The sequence below is a fragment of the Astatotilapia calliptera genome, chromosome 5 (assembly GCF_900246225.1).
Source record: "Astatotilapia calliptera chromosome 5, fAstCal1.2, whole genome shotgun sequence".
Taxonomy (NCBI): domain Eukaryota; kingdom Metazoa; phylum Chordata; class Actinopteri; order Cichliformes; family Cichlidae; genus Astatotilapia; species Astatotilapia calliptera.
The window spans coordinates 28,466,772-28,490,048 of NC_039306.1; the positions used below are offsets into that span (position 1 = coordinate 28,466,772).

Consider the following 23,277-nt stretch of genomic DNA (forward strand, 5'->3'; position numbering starts at 1 on the left):
AAGAGACCAAGGTGCTCTTCAAGTAAATGCTTTAAGAGGCTTTCTTTCATAGACAGTTTAAAGGACACTCTAAACAACTTCAGAGTATTTTAGATGTTGCCACTGTCGCGTTCATCGAGGAGCAACACAACACACTGCATACCGAAACATATTTTTGCTTAGACTGCCTGTGGTTTGTTGATGTGAAACATTATGTGGCTAAAATGTAACAATAAAAAGATAAAAATAAAAAAATAAAATACAGTTTTTATATAATGGTGAAGGGATTTGCTTCAGTAGGAGCAAAAACTGTCCAGTGTTTAGGTGTAAAATAGCCTTTAAATATAATAAACTAATTTCAATCACACCACCACACAGTACTGACCCACACATATGGTTCTTACACACACACTGGACTTTCTGGACTTTGGTTTTGCACAACACTGGTCACTATATTCTTCATTTCCGGTTAATACTTGTACAGCTGCTGTTATTGTGTATATATTTATTTATATTTAGATTTCTTCATACATTCTTATATAGTTCTATATTGTGTATTGTGTTGTACAGTTATTTTATTTTCAACTTTAATTTATATATTTATCTTTATCTTATTCATCCCAGTTAAATTTACCCTTCATTCTAATTTGTGTTGTACAGTTATTTCATTTTTAACCTTAATTTATATTTTATTCCTTCCTAGTTAAATTTACCCTTTTTAATTTTTCATATTTATTTCCTATCTTATTCATAGCCTTTTCCTTTTTTGTTTTCTTTAGGTCACGAGCAGTTGTCCAAGCATTTCACTACATATCGTACTGAGTATGACTGTGTACGTGACAAATAAAATTTGAATTTGAATTTGAATTTGAATTTTTGAATTCTGGAAAATATTATACAAGATGAGCTGATTCACTGATAAGTTTGTAAGCATGTATGGTAGCCGGCAGTTAGATCTGGCTGTGGTTCTACCATTCAGCATAAAAATGCTTCAGTCAGTAAAAGGTTTGGGAGCCATACAGCAGGCAAGTAGTACAATCCACTAATCAGAAAGCAGTTCAATCCCTGGCTCCTGCAGTCTGTATGTGAAGTGCTCTAGGTCACGACACTGAACTTTAGCACCTCTAATGAATCAATAAGTGGGGGTCGTAGGAAAAGGTTCTATCAAAAAAATCTTTTTTAAAAGGATGCGTCCTTTTGGTGCTCTGAGTGGTCAATAGGACTAGAAAAGTGCTATATAAATCCATCACAACTGTGCTGGAGGAATCAACTCAACATCGCCCACTCTTGTTGCCCAGAAACAAGAAAGTAAAGCTTTTATTTGGTATCATTGCAAACACTCTCATTCTCACTCTCTCATAGTGTAATGTTAATCATACAGTGTTCCTATATAGTCTTTGTGGGGAGTAATATAACTAAATGAGGACAGAGCATTTCACTTGGAGTGTTTATGTGCATGTGTGTGCACAGTAAGTGTGATAGTGTGGTTTAACGTGTTGATTTGGATTCAGTTTGGTGGGATTTGGGTAAAATAAAACATTTGCTTTTTATAGACACGAATGCAATTTTCATGCACAATGGGTCTAATCCAACCAGCGGACTGCAGGAACGTGTCAAAAGAAGCGCAGTTCAACCAGAAAACAACAGGCTTGCAACCCTAGTGACAGTGAGTTTATGAGCATATGCACACACAGTCTCTGGGTCTGAAAGGTGAGGCAGGTGCTGGTGCTTTAATCAGAATCAGAATACTTTATCAATCCCACAAGATATTACGTGATCATAGTTGCTCCAAGACAGTAATAACAGTAACAAAGTAAACAAAATTAAATAATACAACATATTAGAAAGCTGCAAAATAGTCCGTTTGGCCTACTTCACTGCTGGCAAATACTGACTGTGTATAAATGATGTCAACCGCCAAAATTCTAGACTTTGCATTTTGAAGGTACAATGTTAATATGGTTAACATGTTAGCTTCAAAATGCAGTGTTAATTTTGTTGACTAATAATTTTCTCCATAGTTTTCATCAATGACCTCTTTTCCTGACGAAAACAAGACGATACCGAAGCAAAAAACTAATAACTAAACTACTAGACAATATCCAATCAGAACTAATTAAGTTGTGTAAAAAGGCGGGACAAGTTTGGAAGTGAGTCAGTCAGAATTAATCTCCTTGTGCAATAAGATTAGATGCGCACACTTTGATCTCCACAGTGGGAGTTCCAATGCTCCCTGTTTCTCATAGAAACGTGACAAAATGTCAGCGATTGGGACGAAAGAAGACATGGACAGATTTAACATTTGATGTCAAGGAAAATATGTATAGCATACTTCAGATTTACTCCACTGTATTGCATGATATTTAGGATTTGCCTCAATAATGACTAAAACTATAGATGAAAATTTGCTGTCAAAATCAACACTGATTTTGTGTTAACCATATTTAGATCAGAGGGTGAAGTGAGAAGTTATCAAACTGCACAGATTCATGTATCTGCTAATTAGCATTTTAGTTATCTTTAGTTATCTTAATTAGCGTTAAGTAACAAACTAATAAAATACTAGAATTTGACGCACCAAGACTGAAGCACAAATTTTTTGGATGGTTTGGCAGATACTTCCAAAATGCCCCAGATGGTACGAAACATGATGAAGAGGATCAGAATAGTAAGTGGGATTAGTGAAGCCTAAACAGGCTTGTGTTGGCACACCTGTCAGTCGAAATCTGCATTTGAGTCATCTGAGCACAGTGAGTATGCTCAAAACCAGTGTTTAGTTTTCTGCTTCTGAACGCTATCAATTTGAGCCCTTTAACATGGTACTCTATGGGGATTGACATGCTCTCGGAGCAGACCTCAAGTGGCCAGTTTAGGAACTGCATTTTTTAGTACTTCTGCAGTAGTTTTGTTTTCGCTACGGTGGCTCTGAGAGGCCAGACGGACTGCAACTTAAGAAAACACCAGCATTAAGAAAAAAGCTGCAAAAGTGCTCAAAACACAACGGAAATAGGAAAAACGAAAACGGAAATAGGAAAAAACTGATTTCCAAAAGCACAAGGGAAGTGTTTCTGCGGAGACTATAACCCGACGGACCAGTTGCAGGAACCAAAATATGCTAGGAATTGCGCTGGGAGACACTTAAAAGAAGTGGAGGATCTATCGGTTTTGTCAGGAAAGAAAGGATGAGAGGGAAGTGTGTTAGCCTAACTATTAACCTGAAAATCCGCCATCAGTATTACATGAATCATGAGATTAAAACACACTTACCTGGCATATTTTGGTTCCTGCAACTGGTCCGTCGGGTTATTGTCTCCCCAGAAACACTTCCCTTGTGCTTTTGGAAATCTGTTTTTCCTAATTCTGTTTTCGTTTTTCCTATTTCTGTTCTTGTTTTTCCTATTTCCGTTGTGTATTGTGTTTTTTTGCAGTGTTTTTCTTATTGCTGGTGTTTTCTTAAATTGCAGTCCATTTGGCCTCATAGGGCCACTGTAGTTTTCTCACTCTGGAGAATGCAGCACAATACCATGAAAAAAATGACCCTAATGTGATATATGATACAGTTCCCATATACATTTATGTTGTCTGCTTATGATACTATTAAAAGTGAAATAGCTTTTAAAGAATTGCATATTTTAGGGCATAGGTGGCAATTTGGCTTCCCATTAGGGGCGAGACCTAATGCCATATTTAAATTTTATTTAAAATGTAGCTCACATTTGGTCATTTCATGTACAGTTTCATCCACACAATGCTTCCAACGTGTCACCAAAATCTTATTACAATATTTAATCTGGTTAGTATGGAAGTCCGTTTCCGCCACTAAAAAAAAAAAACAGATCCATAACTCAAAATTCCGAGTTTTTTTCTCGAAATTTCGACATATTAACTCAAAATTTCGATTTATTAACTCAAAATTTTGAGAAAAGTAACTCGAAATTTCGAGTTAGCGCTGCCAATCAGTAATCTACGTGAATGACGTCATTTCCTTGTTACCCGGAAGCTGAAGCCCTCAGCTACAAATGCTACAGCTAAGCTACCGGTATTACATCCAGTCGTGAATGCACAGGTTGCTGAGTGTTTTCAGCCTGGCTACACAAATGATGAAATCCCTGTGTTATTAGCTGAATCACATGGTGTTACTATCAGCAAACGTACTCGCGAAAGCGCCAATTTGTTGGGATCCGTTTTTGAGTGCGCGTTCCTCTGCGCCATATGCTTCCGGGTAACAAGAAAGCGACCTCATTCACATATATTTTTGATTGGCAGAGCTAACTCGAAATTTCGAGAAAATAACTCGAAATTTCGAGTTATGGATACTAGCTTTTTTGTTTTTATTTAGTGGCGGAAACGGGCTTCCATAGGTTAGAGTTCAACAAAAAGTCTCCCGTAAAGCCTGTTTTCACAAGGCTGAATCTGACAGCCACTCTTAGTGCGAGCTATTCAGTGAAACCAAATATAGTGCATCCTGATGTAAAAAGTAAAGTAAAATAATGAAACTTTAATTGTTTGATTCTTCTTTCATATATAAAAACCAAGTCTGTTTCACAGGACTCAAAGCGACAGTACAACAGTTGTGTAGGAAATCATGTAGTTCACCTGCACCCTACAGTCGAGCCTGCTGCTGTGAAACTAACTGCACAAAAAAAACTTATCATGCTTTTAGAGCTTCATCACTTCATTTCTGTTCCCTTTGTTCCTCACCTATTGTTCCATATCACCGGTGGCATGTGGATATGTGCACAAATGTGTTTCTCTGCCTTCATTATCATCAAATTCTTTTGGTGCTGTCCTGTGTTGCCCAACTTGTTAGCTTGCATTTGCATGCTTTGAGTTTTACCACTAAAAGGAACATTTTCAGAGGATAATTTGAGAAGAAACAAAATAAAGTTGAACCAAAAAAAGGAGTCTGATCATCAGAACAGTATCAGTAAGAGTATTAACAACTGAAGCTCAACTGTGAGCCCTCAGAGTTGAGCCCTTTACCTTCCCATTCAGCCTCTGCTTCTCACCCTTTATCTGCTTAAAATTCATGTGGTGAGCAGCCAGCTTCCAGCTATATACATACAAAAACAGTGTATCTAATGTCATAGTGCTGCCTTTAAATCATTCTGTTATGGCCATCTTGGTTAAATAGAGCCTGAGATGAAAAGACTTGGCAAGGCTAAACGCTTCTATTCCTGCGAAAGGGAGAGAGCCGGGCGGCCAGCAAACGGAGCTCCCTTGAACTGATGGGTTAGCGAGGCGATTGATGTATTCTGACAGACACCGGCAAGCAGCAGCACTGTACAATTTATCAACAAAAAAAAAAACTGTGTCTATCCCTTGTCAATACCTGACAAGCATGCACATTGCTATAAAAGGCCAGGTATCTAGCAAATCTGTCAGAGGCAGCAATGCCAGTTTAGCAAAGACATACTGACTATCTCTGGTAGAGCGCACAGGTCAAGTTTTAAGTTTCAACAGAGCAAGCTCACAAGACCAGGTCTCATAACTTCTCCTTTACAAAATATACTCAAAAATTATATTTTTTTAAATTTCCATATCTTCCTATTTTCTGCTTTTTGAGCCCACTCTTTAACCTTCTTTGCTCCATCTCCTCTCTACTCCAGGCCTGCACCACCCATCAATCCTGACAGGATCAATGTCTCACAAGTCCACACCAGGCCCAACACAGATTTATGTTAAATATCACAACAGGTGCTTCTGTGGAACAAAAGTATCCCCAATAAATCCTACTCCCTTGACCTTGCCTGGTATGTTTTTTGAGGAGTCATCTTAGAAACAGCCTAAAGGGGAGGCAAAAACAGGCAGTATTCTCAAAGAGATGGACATGCAGATGTGGCGTAATGTTTGTTTAAGTCTAACAGAGACCGTTTAAAGCTAAAAGGAGGCTCCTGGCATGAACAGGGTGGGCAAAGAAGAGCCATCAACATGCTATAAATTGATTTATGATGGGTTGCCAGATTAGTAACTGTTCCACAAGAACAAAATGTGTGGTTTGCCAACCACCCTCTAATCTCTGTAAACAGATATCTGCATATCAGGCAATAGCTGATGGGTTCCCAGATTAAGTGTGCTATAACAAGCTGTGATAAGAGTGTATGGAAATATATCAGTTCTGCAAGGCAGTGATTGAATTTAATCTCAAATAATCTAATTTCAAGCATTCAACCGAGAAAAGAAAAGAGAATTTCAGATATTTTTGCGAAGCACTGCTGTATGAGCGCAGACAATGACTTTACCATTGAGAAAGGCTGATGTTTCAACAGTACATGACACTGGTATGTCTTGGATCACATTTACTGCTCCTGTAATGCAGCTTATGAATTTCTCTATTTGCCTTTTTAAAAAAAGAAAGAAAAAGAAAAAATGGTGTGTGTCCAAAGGAATAGCATTAAAAAATGGGGCTGTGTTCAAGTATGTGTTGCTACACAGCTTTGTTCTGCTCATGAGGGGGCAAACTGAGAAATGAGCTGTGAAGGCAAGACTTATGCTAGATGATCTTTCTCATGTGCTGAGTGTGTCTTGCAGGTGTGCAAAGAAGACGGCTACTAACCGCGCCAAATGAATCATCTGCACGTTGTGCTGTTAACCTGAGCTACAGAGATAATGTTCTTCCTTTCCTCTAAAAACTCTTAGTCGTGTTATGTCTGCTTGATTGAAAAAATACCGATTGCCCGAGAGCCAACACTGGCTATTTTTTGACCTATAGAGCCACCATGTGGAAGCAAATGGTACAACCGCAAGGAACAAGCAAATGTCTGAATGATCAGGAAAACAAAACAGCAGTAAAACTGCCTCTGGAAAATCTTTACAGCCCTCATAACACACAGCCAATTATTCCTCAGCCTCGGCATTATGAGTGTCATGTTGTATTCATCACTGAAAAGTCCTAAACTTCCAGCAATTAGAGGAAACCCTCAAATAAAAAGCACGAGTCAGTTTCAGAGGAAGACATCTTGTTTTACCGCGAGAAAGAAACTAAGAAGAGGGCAGGCACCGATGCTGACCTTCACAACACACAAGGCCTGCAATTAGTAGTGTCCCTGCCATAAGCAGGCAGCCTCCTCTCTGTCTAAAGGAAACTAATGCCATCAGCCAGTGAACAGACTGGATGCTGGTAGCATTTTCTGTGGCATATAAAGGTCACCTTGCAAATCGCGAGCAGCAATAGTGAAGAAACTGAGATAATTAAAGAAATTGTCATAATTAAGAGCGAGGAAGAGGTGACAGGGGAGGTTGCCGCCAACAAGTTGTAGCACAAGATGCTGTGACTCAGCACAACTGTCCCCGTTGTCAGCCTCAATGAAATTTTAATAAGACTGTGTTGGTCATTTTTATTTTTTTTTTGCTTAGGGTGGCTTGTCTCCATGACTTATGGAAATTAAAGCTAGAGTAGAGATGTAGCTCGCAGGCCTGAATTAAGTCAGCGCTTGCCATGGTCTCTATCTTCTTCTTCTAGTTAAGCGGGGGCTGCAGAGTTGTGCATATTAATGTGAGCATTGACAATTATAAGCCTGAGGATTAGAAGTCATGAGCCGACGGGTCTCTTCAGCGTGAGGCATACACCCTGTTTTATGGCACTGCGAACACTAAACCACTAACAGGCCTCTTGAGAACCACAGCGTTGGCCCCGAATTGCTGCATGTCTGCACTCTGAATAGATCAGATCTCACCCACACTGATCTATTTGTGTTGACAGCCCCTGACAGCTTAAGTGCCATTTGTATCTGTACAGGCTGGATCACTCAAATAGAGACGTATTTGCATCCAAGACTAAAACGAGGTCTTGTCTAGATTACATTCTGTCATGCTGGGAAACGGAGCAAATTGTGCCCGCTCGTCCCCCTCCTCCAGGACGTGGATGGCTCAGTCAGCGACAGGCTCAGGGAACATGTGTTACACCTCTGAAGTGACAGTGTAATTAACCTCTCTTGGTGTTGGAAGGGGAGCTTGGATCGAGACCTGGTGTACCTGTCGGTCCCCGATGGTTACGGTTGCCAGCAGACACTGGGTCAACGTAGAGCATCACCAAGGCAACAAGGAAGGCCACCTGCCAAGGCCAAGCTGACCTCCCCCTCAGTTTCATCCTGAGAGAGAGAGAGAGGGAATGGAGCAAAAAGAGGCACAAATGGAAGAGAAGAGGAGGAAAAGGTCATCGTGAGGGGTCACAACCTGTACCCAAAACAAGAAGAGAAAAAAAAACAGGAGGCAACAGCAGAGCACACAAAAAATATTGTTTTTTCCAAGAAGCAGAAACAATGTGAGAGGTAACTGTCAAAGGTCAAAGGAAGCAATGAGAAGCTTGAGAACAGACTAGGCCTGCAAAAAATGTCCTTCCTACATACTACAGGAAGACTTAGATATAGGAACTGCGGGACCTGTGTGCTAAAAGCATCCTGTTAGTATAAAGTTTTCAAATTTTCTTCTTGGAGCTGCAAATTACAAAAGGGCTGACTTTACAAGAGTTAGAGCAGAGAAACATGTGTAACCCAGAAACAGTAATACATGGTAAGAGGCTGAAACTAATCACTATGTTAATGATTGGACTTTTTTTCTGCTGTTGCTTCTTGATTAGCTGGTTAATACTGTTAAACATGTCCAAAAAGGCCAAAGGTGAATTGTTTCAATTTCTTGTTTGTTTGTTTGTTTGTTTTTTTGTGGTAAACAACCCAAATCTAAAGCTTTTAACTTAGGCAGGTTTTCACATCTGAGCTGCTACACTGAGTGAACTTTGGATTTGCTGGAAAAAAAATAAAGTTATTCATTTATCTAATCTACTGATTAATTATTTATCAGTTAATTTAAGGGAAAAAAATGAAAGCGTCTCACCATGTTACCTTGAATTGTAGGAACTTGTCAAGTCATATAATTACTCTGTTTTATTGTTAAAACAATGACTTAGTTAACAAAAACCACAGAACAGTAATTAGTTGCAGCACCAGATGTGTTTCACTTGCCAGTAGGTGATGCGGGACACCATCTCACCTGTTGGTCATCTGTCTCCTTTGGTCTCGCTTCCACTGTGTGGCTTCTTTATGAACAGCGGCTACAGGCCATGGCTGCATTCACGCGCACCACCTCAAATGACCTCCTCCTTTTCTTCTTCCTCCTGCTTCCACCTTTTCCTCACCTCAAACAGAAGAAGGCTCTGGAGAAAGGAGGTACAAAGACATGCTCAGTCAGAGAGGCCAGGCTGCCCTGGAGTTCCTCGGTGGCCTCGGATGGCCTTGCATGAAGGTCTACACACACAAACAAGCATACACCCGCACGCACAGGGGGCGGAGATGTGAAGGCCCAGATTCTGTCAGATCCATTGTTTACAATAGATTCACCTACCCCCAGGCTGAATGTGATCCCCACTCTAGACATCACACGTCTCTCCCCTTCTCCCTCACAAACCCTCACACTCTGTCATGTGCGTAAATACACTAATCAAAAAACTCAAAACGTGCGCGTGTAACACACTAAAAATTAAACTGGGTAGAAAATAGGTCTGTTTAACAGAAACATGCCAAAAAAAAGCAGTCTAAAACATTTTCTTGCAACAAATCAGATGATCAAACAAGCCATGAACACAGCCTTTTTCTCTCTCCCTCTCTCTACACACACACACACACACAGAGCACATTTACACAGTGTTTGCTAAGTAAATTCAAAGCCTATCTAAGGACAGCAAGAGAGGCCCTTCTAATTACAGCTGAGTGACAGCTACTGATGCATGTTGCTGTCTGCACACTCTCATACCCACACACTGAGTAAATTACCATCCCGCCATAAGAGTGTGTCAACACACCTCTCTTTACAAAGGGACAAACTCTGCAATCTAAATGAAAGACAACAGATTCACATTAATAACAAAATGTTCTCTCCCTCCTCGAACCTTCATTATTCATCATAACTCATTGATATGCAGCTCAGTCCGCTAACATGCTGAGAAACTTCCCGAGTAGATAGGACTCCCTCCACACCTGCAGCCATCTATGTAGTACCACTGCCCCCTAGTGGGAAAGAAGCAAACAGCAAAGGGCATGAATCTCATGAAAACAGGAGGTTGCTTTGGCAAGAGTGAGAAAGTAGCTGGGCAGTGAAAGCGAGCAAAAGATCATGTGAATGAGTTATTATTATTGAATTATCATTGAAGGCAGCAGCAGCATGGGTTAGAGAGAAGAGGGCAGATACACACAAACAGATATTGTTTGTGTGTTTTCAATTTATATTTGTATCACAGTATCTATACTCCTGTCTATGTATATGTATGTGTGTGTCTTTGGGTTGTTGTTTTTTTTCTAGTACAGTATCCAAGTTGTGTGCGCTGTGTGGAGGGATCAGGCACACTGCATGATTGTACGATTGCATGCAAGACTATTTCATATTCCTTTTTAAAGGCTGGGTTATGGCATGCATTTGTATCAGCTTTGTTCTCTGAAACACTCATTAAGAGAGCACAGTTGTGCATGTGTATATGTATGAATGTGTGTGTGTGTGTGTGTGTGTGTGTGTGTGTGTGTGTGTGTGTGTGTGTGTGTGTGTGTGTGTGTGTGTGTGTGTGTGTGTGTGTGTGTGTGTGTGTGTGTGTGGTCTCCAGATGCAGCCCACTGGGACTCAGTGAAATATGCCATCAGTAACAGCAATACTGTCACCTTTATTGTGTCTCACACAGATCACAGATTGTAGCCTTTTAACTGTGTAATAAATGTACCTTATATATACTGTATATCTAGATCTATTTGTATCTATTTGTGAATAAGTGTGTGAATCAGCAAACATACACACTGCAGTAAAAGGCCAAAGTCTCTGGTGACATTATGTTAAAGCAAGATGACGTGTGCGTGGGGCTCAGCTGGTCATCATTAGCTTGTTGTGTTTGGCAGGAAGGACATGCACACTTTAGCAAACAGTGTAACGACATCCTCAAGTTTATCTAAGAACATCAAGCCTCACTCTTTCTAAAATAATCGCTGCCTCTGTATCATCACTTCCACATCCTCCCTCACCAGGCGCCTGCAAGGTCTTGAGGCCTGGGTTGTGTCACTCCTTGCAGAAAACACACACAGGACTGACACGCAATGTCATGCAATGAGACGATCCTACCTCTGCCACAAATACATCCTGTGTGCCCTGCATCCGAACAGCATCATCTGCCCGTGCTCTACACGCACGCGTGCACAATCACGAACATGCACCCGTGAACTTGCAAAATTATACTTGCATGTATTATACCGCATACAGTCTCTGACCTCATCAGGAAAGATGTTTGCTGTGCATCAGAAATAAAAGGCTAAGACACTTCCCGCAGGAAGGGTTTACCGTGACACCGTGCTGTTTGTCACTCACAGATTATATCATTTGTCAGGGCAGCACAGGAAGTCGCGGCTCGGCAGAACTGCAAAAAACAGGCGCCATACCATTATTTGATAGCTTCAGTGTCTCTTGCTTTGTATGTACCAGTGTTCATAGGCAGGCTTTGTGAAATTTTCTGTAATATTAAATAATGTCTTTTAAAAATGAATGAGAAACAAGAAGGAGATTTGTATCTGTTGAAGTCTGCTTCAGATTATTGACGGGATAGTTTAGCCATCCGACTGACTGACAGGCTGATGTTTGCCTCGCCAGCCACCAAAAAGATGATGGCGATCCATTAAACATGGTGGTTTGGACGAAGGAATTCTCAGCAACTAACAACAGCTGAGCGTTCTTGCTGCTGAGCACATTTCACTAACACATAAAGTAACACAATCAAAATAAGCAGGATGAAATTAACATAAAAATTAAATGAGCATAGACTCACATTATGAACTGCACATTAAATTTTTTATGATCCCAAGGCCTTTCCTCTGACACTACCCCAAGACTGAAGATGCTGCTCGTCTGCCCAACACTACACGGCGAGAGGCAATGATAGTTGTTTAGGTTTGACTGTTTGTGTTATGTTGGCTGTATTGGGCCAATTGCGGCTTTATTTTAAATGCTAGATATTTACTGCTGTCAGATCATAAACATTTTGTCCCTGTGCAATCAATATTACAAATAAATATGCATTTTTTAACTGTGTAAGATCTGAATGGGTCTTATGGGTTTAGAATATATTTATAAAATATACATTTATATTACATGTGCATGTTTATTTGATTAGCTACATGAATAGCTTGCACATACATCACTGCAAGCCAAATAATGTATGGACAGATCCTCGTGATCAGTTACATAAAAACAGTATATTATTTGTCTTGTTTTTGTTTCTTTGTGATTCTTTTCAGAAATAATCCTTGCAAATTACATATTTAGCAGGAGCTTTGTGTACTGTTTCTTCAGCAAATAGATAATACAAGGACCTTGAACAGAATCTAACAAAAAAATTATTTTTTCTTTTTTTTTTTTTTGTGGAATATGTTCAATTTCATGAGACTCTTTTTACTTAGGCAAGATTGGTTTTCAGTATTGGATTTTAGTGGTTTATTTGGAATTTAAAACTATTTAAATAGAATACAAAATTCAAAGAAAACAGAAAAGTAGAGCTACCGGATACATGAACGTGGTCTCTGGGTGAACTCCAATAAATGTGAACACACACAAAAACAACACAATAAGATTGTAGACCACACAAGCATCACACCAGCATCTCAGTATGCTGATTTTCTCTGCCCAGACAAAGACCAAGCAGACAAAAAGCATATCAGTGTAAAACAAAGTGCATCTCCCTAAGGCGGAAAGATATTGAAAATGAAACGGGCAAAAGCACAAAGCCCAGTGGAATCTTACGTGAAGCGTTTCAGATTTCTGCCGATATGCACAGTATTATCATTCAGTTAGGATGTGTAATGTTCTGCTTCTATATATTTGTCTGCTTTCAGCTCTAAAACCAATACGGCATGGTGCTCCTTGCCATTTCCTCTGGGTCGCTGGGCAGATAGAGCTGGTGTGTGCCCACACACAAATGCACTTTATTACACACAGTGAGGCACAATGTACAAACTTAAATTAACACTGCGGTATGCATTCATATGGCACAGCCTTTTGCATTTGTCTGTCCTCCTTTGCCCAGCTCACTTTCTTCCTGCTTCTTGTTTGTTCCTCCTCACCCTTGCTCGCCAAAGGATTCTTGCCTCTGTGCATGTGTGTCTATGTGTGTGTGTATATGTGTGTGTGTGCGTTTGTGCCTTTTCGTTTCTCTCCTCAGTGTGCAGATCAGCATCTCTGCTTTTTTTCAATACCTCCCAACTGCAAATTCTAATGACACCCCAACAATCTCTCTGCTTCAACTCATAATGAAGAAGACATCTTAAAATGTCAGACATTACGCATGTGAGTCAGACACATGAAGGGCACGCATAAAATCCAGGCCACCCTTCAGAAAATCTTCAGAACTGAGGCATGTTTTGTTTTCACATTAACAACAGCGTCTACAGAATTTTTAGTTGATGCCTAAAATCCTAAATTACTTTGTTTTAGTTTGTTTTGTACTGTTAACATATTATGAACAGGCGTTTCAGTATAGTCTTTGGTAGAATCAGTATGACAGTGTGCATAACTGCATAATAAAATCTGCACTAGGTCTCTGTGTGAGGTACACAGCAGCTGAGGATTAATACTACGTCATAGCACATGATTCTTATAAATATTTTATGGTGGGGGGGTCAGAAGGCACCTGAAAGATACAGAGCAACACTGAATCTGTTTACTGTCATCCACCCGCAACATCACACCTCCTCCACTGTATTTCTTCCTCCAATAAATCAGCAAGCAATTAAATGGAAAACCCCACATTTGCTGAAATGGCCAGGTGAGGAGACGGAGAGAGAGGAGAGACAGAGTTGTAAGCAACAGTCTGAGTTTGGGACCATTGCCTGGCACTGGTATCGACTGCAGAGTTCAGAGAATGGCCTTGGCACTGAGGTACCATTATGACTCAATTGATCGGCCTGCACTTAAGTCTAAATCCCACCTTGTTGCACAAACTATCGTCTCAGAATCCGGCGGCCAAGAAATATACGTGTATTTAGAGCGGTATGTGCAGCAAGCTAGAGAGTGAATCTATTTTTGTGTCTCTATTCTTTGGTGTGTTTTCCAAGGTTGTTCTTTGGCTCCGCTCTCATTCTCTCTCTGCCAACTTCTACATCCCCTTCTTTTCAGCACTTATCTTACTTCCTCTCCCTCACTGTTTTCCACTCCTTCACTTCCATAGATAAAAGCCAGAAATGATCAGAGTCCCACTATACGTTTCATGTGCTGCAGCAGGCGACCAGCCACTCCTGGGAGTCTGGATGCCGCTCATAAGCTGGTGTACACATGTCACCCATTCACAAACATGCCGTTTTACTGATACACCCATCTATGCAGATCACACCTGTTGTACAGTTAGATTAACTCAGCAGACGCACTTCTAAGGTTGCTAAATGTACCTGTCATGTTCCCACATTGCTAACAAGTGTCATTAAAGTGTTTTAGCATCCTCTTCCACTGAATTGGGCGGCAGGGAGAGGGAGTACGCTGTTAGTTGTTTTACAAAAGGGGATGAAGCGTAGGCACTAACAGGCTAATAAACATTAGCTCACTAATACAACAAGTCTGTGGCCAAGGCCCACTCCCTGGTTTCCTCAGTTTGTCATTTAAAACCTAGACAGCCAGCTTGAGCCAACATAGATCAGAGAAATCCTCCTCAGAGCTGCTGACAGACAGAGGCACGGTCCAGCAGTAAATCTGCCGCACCCTAATAAAGCAATAAAAGGCCATTAAAAGTCAGTGTCCCTCAGCGGTGGAAGATGGATGGAAAGGAGGAAAGAATAGGAGACACTTTTTGATGATTGTACACACCCACACCCATTTTGGCAGCTTTTCTTCCCCCCTTTCCACTCGAGACAAACTAGGTATCTGCAGTATTGATGCTTCTCTCTTGTTGTTACTCCTCTTTTATTCTAGCCATAGCTTGCTTTTGTGATAAAGAAGAAGAAAAAAACAAGTAGAGACTGTGATTTAGGGGGGTGAAGCACAATCTTTATGTACTGCTCTGCTCGCTCAGTAAGTTCTCCATTTCCGCAACTGATCTGCCTTCGTGCTAGAATGATTGCATAGCAGGTTTTCACATTTTACTCATCGTGTCGTGCACAGAAACAAATAGGAAGTAGCTTTTCACGGTCGCGGTTTTTTCAGTGCCAAATTAGTAATCGTGCACTCAGTGTGTCTGCATGGTTTTAGCATGATGTGGAAAGCAACTTTTTAGTCTTGTGGACATATTTCCTTGTCTGTTTTCTCTTCTCTTTCTTTACGCTTTCATTGTAAGTATATGTTATATACTTCTTGTTTTCCCCAAGCCATAGAAGAAGCCTTATATGAAGAAGAAAACTGGTTAACCACAGTGAGGCAGGAAGGACACAGCATGACCTAGTGTAGTAATAAAGTGACAGAACCCTTCACCTTTCTGTGCAAAGAATAAGAAAATGAAAGAGTCAAGAGCAGAGTGTGCATGCTGCAGTGTATTGCTAACTCTGACTGGACCCTTCTTCTGTGGCTGCTGGTATTGAACGGCGGCCTGGAGCCAAACAAAAGGAGACCCGGCCCTGACAGAGAGTCCCCTGAGAGCAGCAGCCATTCATTTTGTTTTGTGCCCAAATTATGATTAATGGAAAATAAACAGCCTTGATGTGGAGCTGGCTTTGATTTTCTTTGAGCTTTTGGCCTCTAGTTGTGCGTACTGCTTTGACCCAGAAAAAAGCACTGGACAAACACTCTCTGAACACTCTCTGGGCTGCTAGATTCGTTCACACAATTGTTTTAATTAAATGCCCACACAAACACACACACAGGTAAAGGAGCACATTCCCTTTCCCCTTCTTCTCCCTCACACTCGTGCAAACGCACACGTTATTTCTCACTCTCTTGCTGTCTGAGCACATCCCCACTGAAACTCAGATATGCAGACAAGTGACATCTTGATTATTTCAGTCCCCACTCCTGTTAATGACCAGCTTGTGTGTAATTATATTAATTACCATACGTGCCATGGCTGTCAATTGGCCAGTCAAATTAAAAAAGAGAGGTTGGTGCGTGTAGGGTGAAAGCAGGGGGAAGGAAGCAGCTTACAGATAAAAGAGTTGTAGACAGTGGAAATAGCAGAGTGGAAGGAATGAAAGGAGGAAAAGAAGTCAGAGAAAACAGAGAGAGGCCGAGAGTATGAGAGGTGTGTGTGTGTGGGGGGGGGATCAATTGTTCATTTTACAAAGTCACTGAGACGTGTCAGCAGTGTCAATAAGTGAATTAATTTGTCTGTGAGTCTTCGGGGCATGACACCATATCACTGTGCTCCCCTGAGACAGGCGGGGCCTTTAACCTCCTCACACTCTCACAAAGCAATTCTATGTGAGGATCATACACAGATATCAGGGACAGATCTACCAACAAAGGAAATTTTTAATGCAATTACACCAGTGCCTGTGATTCCATGTGGAAGCTCGCACCACACATAAAACCCTTTAGGAGGATTTTAGATTGCACAAATGTATTAGTGTCCTTGTGCGTGAGTTAGCTGTTGTCTCTGAGTCCACAAAATGCATTTGAGGAAACACATTTTTAAATGAACCCATGGTGCTATGTTTTTTAGAGGGCCCCAGATCCAATGGAAAAATAATATATTGTTCAATACAGGGGAATATGGGCAACAGATAGCACGCTTGCACAATTCCACTTCATGCATGATTTACAGCAAATTACGGTTAAGTTGAATTGATTTGGGGTATTTACTCTCTCTCTCCCATTACTCCCTACACACAGACACACATTCCTCTGACCGTCTCATGACTATCATGCTCCTCCCTGTTGAATTCTTATACACTCATTCAGTTTCAGCATCCCATTCAGCTCCCGCATTAGGCCGTCTCTCTCACTTCCTCTCTTTCAACTCTGTGGGGGTTTTTTTGTTTGTTTTTTTTATCCCTTCCTCTTCTTCACAACTTCTCCCTTTTAAAGCTCCAATCCCGCAGGGGTGAAACCCTCTTTCCCCCTCACGAGCTGTTGCGTTGTTTGAGGGCTGCTGTGATGACCGCCCCAGGCTCTGCCGTCGCCACACGGCTTCTTCGCAGCGGCTTTACAGTGGACCCGGGCAGCACAGCACAGTGGGAGCTTTTCATAATCCCACGAACACACTCACACTGTCGCTCACAGTTAACAGCACATCTGCCAGCTGCCAGAGGGGCCGCGAACAGGGACACGCAGTCTCTCAAAGAGACACACACAGATGGACACAAAAAAAATCCAAGCACACACACACACAAGTGGAAGCAGCATATTGCATCCAAGGTGATAGATAGAGCACTGTGGGTTGCAACTGTGCCTGTTCAATTACAATCATTACTATCACTTAGGGAGATTTGTCATGGTCAAAGTGAGTCGGAGCTACAGAGAATATCACCTTGAGGGCTGTAAGGTGGAGTTATTTTCAGTGTTTGCAAAGGGATGACGGCATTCTCGAAACTCTCTTCCAATTGGAAGTGACTCAAATTAAAACATAAATGAATTACTCCAAAATATACTAGCAAAACAGCTGTTTTAAAAAAATAACCCCTCAGTAGTACATGACAGATTCTTTAAAAGCTCCTGACACAAAGTGGACAATAATCCAATAACTCCTAGTCAAATTACTATTTTCAAGACAAGTGAGAAGTTTGAAATACACGGCTATGTCTTTCACCATTTCTCTTGAGCTGGACAGCAGGAGTTTTCATGTGGCGGTGTAAGCTACCAGTCTATGCAAGACCTGCTAGACTTAGTCAGAGGGCTGGTGTTATGACACCACACAGAAAAGCCAAGGCCTTGTTGTCTTCAACTGATTGACTGTCTGACAAAGGACAGGATGAAAGGTAAAGAACAACTGTGGCCCTCCAACAAGAGATCTTTACTGCCGGGACCAGCTGGAGCCTACTATGAGAAAATGATTGCTGTGTGAAAGAAAACGTTAAAACATGAGATGCTTTAAAATTCTTTCATAATCTGATAAAATGTTTGTTTGAGGTCATTTTTATTAGAAAGTACAGTGAAGCGTGTGATGCATGGCTCCTGGAGGTTTCTTTCTGTTAAAAGGGAGTGTTTCCTTCCCACTGTCACCAAGTGCTAATTCAAAGGGATTTGTTTGATTGCCCGGGTTTTCTCTGTATTGTTGTTGAGTCTTTACCTTACAATATGAAGTGCCTTGAGGTTGTGATTTGGTACTATACATACTGAATTGAATTTAATTGAATTGATGTATCGTTCATTAACCGATAGATACACTCTGGATATCATTCTACTCTAAGCCACCTTTCACAGTTAATGATGTATCAAATGTTATCCCCCTGGCCTGTAAGCACCAGCTGAACTTTACTCTTTTTTTCACCACAGGTCATGACTTCTGTCCACTTGTGGTTTTGTGGTTGAAACAAAAGTGAGATGCATACCACACTCTTACTTATTGATCTAATGTCGCTCCTTCCTCCATTAAAGTCATGGATCTCATATTTTTGAGAAGACACAATAGTCCTCTTAGAGCTTGCTTTCACTGAGCCTGGTTTCATGACGATGAGTGACGGCATTATTTTCCAGTGCTGTTACATGACGTCTATTCATGCTTTCTGACTCAATATCCCCAGAAGCTGCCTGAAATGAAAAGCTGTCCAGGACATTGTCATTTACAAATGAGGGTCCTTTCCCCTATCCCTCTCCCGGTGACATGGACAGTGACATGCCTCTCTAGTCTTCTTCTCTGGTCTTTTTTTTCTACCACTCCTTGTCCTCCTCCTCCTCTTAGTCAGGAAGAATCCACTTATCACAGAAATCTGTTTATGCCAGTGTGTGTGTGTGCGTACATGTGGAGGTGAGCTCCAATCTGTCACGCTGCTGTCACCTCATCAGTCCTACATGTCTAATTCTTGCTTATTCACATATCACCCACAACACCTTTTACACACATGCACAGATTATCATCATCATCATCTCAAATATGCAGTGTTTACCCCTCCGTCACACATAAACAAGTACACAGATTTACAAGATGCCATTGTGCAGAGTTCCTGCTATTACAGACACACGTCATTTCACATATAGGCTTTCTGTTTCTCCCTTTCGCACATACACATCTTTCCCTTGCATCATCATTTCTGTCTCTCCAGCTCATTTCTCTCGCCTCCCCTGCTCTCCCTTTCCTCCTCCTCGCTGTCGTGGCCTCTCTGCTTGGCTGTGTCCTCATGCACAATCACAAATGCACACAATCCATCCCTCCCACCTCATTCCCATCCAGTCATCCCAATCAGCTCTCTGTGGGGTAAGTAGATAGGAGGTTGTTGAGACATGTAGAGCAGAATAGTCTTCAGAGGATACCTGTTGTCCCATCACTGGGACCTGCTACAAGAGGAAGGGGGAGAAAAGGGAAGGGTATGGATGATAAAATTGTGTGTGTGAAAACTGTGTATGTGCGTGGATCTGGAGGGGGGCTGCGGAGGAAGAGAGGCAGAGGGGGTGAAGGGTGGAAAAGGTTGACAAAGACAGAGGAGAAGCCATCCACTGCAGACAGACGCACAGATATCAGAGTGCCACCCTCTTACAGGTGTTTGTCACAGCGTGTGAGTAAGTGAGCCCCTGGAGGATGGGTGGGTGACAGGGAGTCAGGTTGGAGAGAGTAATCTCCACAGGATTAAGAGTGCTGCTCCTGTGTTAATGTGACTGTCAATGAGAATTAAGTCTCCGGACCGATCCCCTCCACCAGGCTCCCCTCTCCCTCGCCTGTCGGCCCTGTCACACTAATGACACCGCTTTCTGTGGAGTGCCACTACCGGCGCACTCAAAACAATGGGGAAATAATTACACAATACAGTACAAATTGCAGAGCCGAGCCACAGGACGGGCAGGGATACACGCGAAGGGAGGGAGAGGGAGGGAGGGCGGAGGGGATGGGATGGGATGGGAAGGGAAGGGAGAGGGAGGGTGGAGACAAGGATGACTAACAATTACAACACGATAGGGGTTGGGTCTCATTACTGCGCCCATTAACATGCACCGAGTAATTTTCCCCACTCGGGCTGTGTGTGTGTGTGTGTGTGTGTGTGTGTGTGTGTGTGTGTGTGTGTGTGTGTGTGTGTGTGTGTGTGTGTGTGTGTGTGCACTAGACAAAGACACACACACACAGAAAGGGAGAGAAGAGAGAGAGAGAGAGAGAGACGCTTCTGTGCGTGTACGCCCAATAGAGTGTGGCCATTAGGTTCTGCAACACACCTCCTTGGCTCCGTGCGCAATCTGCTTGGAGAACCCGGCGGCACTTCATTTCTCTCTTCTACGTCTGAGCTGCGCGCGCCCCGCTATTCCCAGCCGATCTCAATCCATGCAAAGAGATTAGAAGGCGAGCAAAAAGAGTCTGGTCAGCGGATCAGCCTGGCGGAGCACTCAATAGGTGCTAAGCGGAACCGATCGCTTATTTAACCTCACAGTGATGAAACACTGCATCAATCTCACCTCATTTTTCCGCGATCTTTCTAACGGCACGCGCTGCACATTATCACAGGACGGACGGCCGTTTGAACGGGCTCGTCGCGTGTTCCATTCTTTTACGCAAAGCTATGAAAATGAGGAGACATGAGTGATCAGGAGATCGGCGAGGTTTTCTATGAAAATTACGCTGTTAATAACACATCGTTCCCCAGCAAAGCGTGTCCGCTGCGCTCTGAGCCAAACAGCAGCAAAGTTGCTTTCAGTTTGCCAGTCAGTCGCCACCTCTTCTCTCCCTGCTCGACATAGAAAAATGTTCCACATACAAAGTCCTCCTCCGACCCTAGCCTTTACGCTTTAGCCTACAGACCGCGCGTTATGAAGGAGACAAAGAGAACTTAAACGTGAATTATACTAATTTAATCTAAAGAGAAGGGGGTAAAACATCTTACCCAAATCTATAACCGCGATGGCATGATCTTTGGTAGCTGTACAGAGTCCAGGTGAGGCGATAGTAGAGCTTTGCCACTTTCTGTTTCAACTCCAAGGCGTTTTGTTTTCACACCAAACAGGGCAATCCTAGTAAGTCTTCCGTCCGGGTACCCGCGCACAAACACGCTAAAGAATGAGTGAGGAGATATGCTGCCACTCCGCAGAGCCAACCCTCCGAAACCGGGCTAGAAGACAGGGATCGCGTAATAAGGACGTGCTCCAACTTGCCATGATCTCGCTGAGTCCCATCTCAGAACCAGACTGAGGAGAAAGTCATCAGAAGTGCGTAATTCCCCCAAAGCGACACCGGGTTGATGACACTCCGCACAAGTTCATCTCGTTATGTGAGTCTGTCACACAGAGGCGTTATAGTCGCCGGGGAGATGCTGATGAGAGTGATGGTATAGTGATATAGGAGTGATAGTTGCTCTCCCGTCGCTCCTCCCGAGCAGGGATCGATTGGACCTGAGAAATGCGATGCGAGCCCGTCTTCCCCATTCAGAACACGTGCAACAGCGCCCGCCCAGTTCACCAGCTCCCTAGTACACCCCTTCTTCCTCACTGATGTCATGTAGTTTACAAGTAGCCTGGACCGTACGTATAGGTCCAAGGAGAGATGAGACACACGTCAGTGGGTTGTTTTTTTGGTTTGGTTTGGTTTGTGGGGGTTTTGGATTGCCATTAGTTAATCTTAAGGTGTTCCATCTCACTTTTGATTTCCAGAATTTTTAAACGCTGAGGTTATATTAAGTCCTGAAATTTCTTCAGGACATAAGCTATATGGCACAAGTTGCAAATCATATTTGAATGAGAAATCAGTGATGTCGACCTAAAAGGATTTTAGATCATTTTTCCCACTTTGGCTTGTTTGTTTAAGCCGATCAGTAGTTTCGGTGTCTGTTAAGGTACGAAGTACACGTACAATGCACATCAATGATTTCTATGGATTTGCCTAGTAGGGATCACAAGCTGAACATTCACACTTCAGTTATCGCCACTTCATTATTCGTGTACCCTTGTGTGTGTGTGTGTGTGTGTGTGTGTGTGTGTGTGTGTGTGTGTGTGTGTGTGTGTGTGTGTGTGTGTGTGTGTGTGTGTGTGTGTGTGTGTGTGAGTAGGATTGTCTGCTTTTGTTCCCGAGTGACTGACAGGTGCGCGACTGTGCAAAAATCGCTGACCTGTGCTCGTCAAATAATAGCCCACCTCGCCCCAACACTTCGCTCATGTTACAAACAGTGTGTGGATGTCAATACTTAGGTTCCTTGCTCGGATATGCACGCGGATGATGTAAAACTACCCACTATCACCACCTCCCTTTCACCCACCAAGATGTTAAACAGAATTTAATCACCGCAGCCTCTCCGTTACGCACCAGGAGACAGCCTATCAATTATTCCATCCCCAGAATATTCTTGTGTGTTGATGGCGATTGATTGCTTTGCGCTGCATTTGCAGTCGTTAAGACTTTGGGGATGTGGATGCCTGCTAACGACCCAAAAGTAAGGGCTATCAGACAGACTCAGATGTCTTCCTTGTCTTCTTGTTGCCAGCATTGTTGCGCGACAAGATGGACTCAGTGTCCGCTGAGGTTGTTTTTTTAATTGTATTTTTTGAGGTTATGGCTTTTTTTTTTCTCTTATTGCTTCTTTAAAATTTATACAAAAATGAAACACGCGCCGTGAACCACATCATGAAGCATAGGTAATCTCAGGCACCTTCATCTGACACTGCCCTAAGCACCTTGGGACCATTTTTGCCCCCTGTGTATAGAGTGAGAAAGTCCAGTGTGTTGCTTTGAACCGATTAATCTTTGCTTGAATCTATTACAAATCGATCTGTCTGGCTTTGAACTGAGAACAGATTAGACATTGATGTAGGTTTGCAAGGAGTGAGGTACATGCAGCACTTTTACTCGCAAGATCCAGATAAAAAACATTAAACCGAACCAAGTTTCCTAGTTTCAGCACCACGGAGAGCGCCAGACGCACTGCATACAAATTCAGCGAGTTGGACAGCTCCAGACTGTTCCGGTGTTCCGTCACCGGGCTTTTCTGTGGATTTACTTTGCTGTCAAGCGGCTAATCCACTTTGGAGATAAAAGTGGTTTAACGGTGTAAATGGTAAGTAAAGGAGGGGGCGGGAAAAAAGTTGATACTATATCCTGTTTGTAGCGGCAAGTGATTGTATCTACAGTCCTGAACCCGTGTGTCCCAGTGGGGATCTGAGGCCTTTTATCTTAAAGTGAGGCAGCTAATGGATGCAACAGCCCACAGCACTTATCTCATCTATCGTTCGTCAGAGGGTCAGATAGTATAAAAGGAAGCTGCATCATGTGGACCTGGCCACTTTTCTGGAAAGCGC

General features: G+C 42.3%; 1 protein-coding gene across 3 annotated transcripts in view; it reads right to left on the minus strand.

Annotated features, from left to right (window-relative positions):
• Positions 1-21,410, minus strand: part of tafa4b (TAFA chemokine like family member 4b) — a 37,817-nt gene extending 16,407 nt beyond the window's left edge. Inside the window, exons 1-3 of one of the 3 annotated variants that reach the window (XM_026168679.1) lie at positions 20,877-21,410; positions 8,968-9,130; positions 7,954-8,069 (exon numbers count right to left, since the gene is read on the minus strand). In XM_026168679.1, coding sequence (XP_026024464.1) covers positions 7,954-8,069; positions 8,968-9,047 — 196 coding nt within the window. In that variant the 5' untranslated portion in view covers positions 9,048-9,130; positions 20,877-21,410. Of the gene's footprint in view, positions 1-7,908; positions 8,070-8,967; positions 9,131-20,214; positions 20,269-20,876 lie in introns of those variants that run through there. The other 2 variants (XM_026168677.1, XM_026168678.1) reach the window with 2 other exon arrangements.
• Between the last annotated feature and the right edge of the window lie 1,867 nt (positions 21,411-23,277).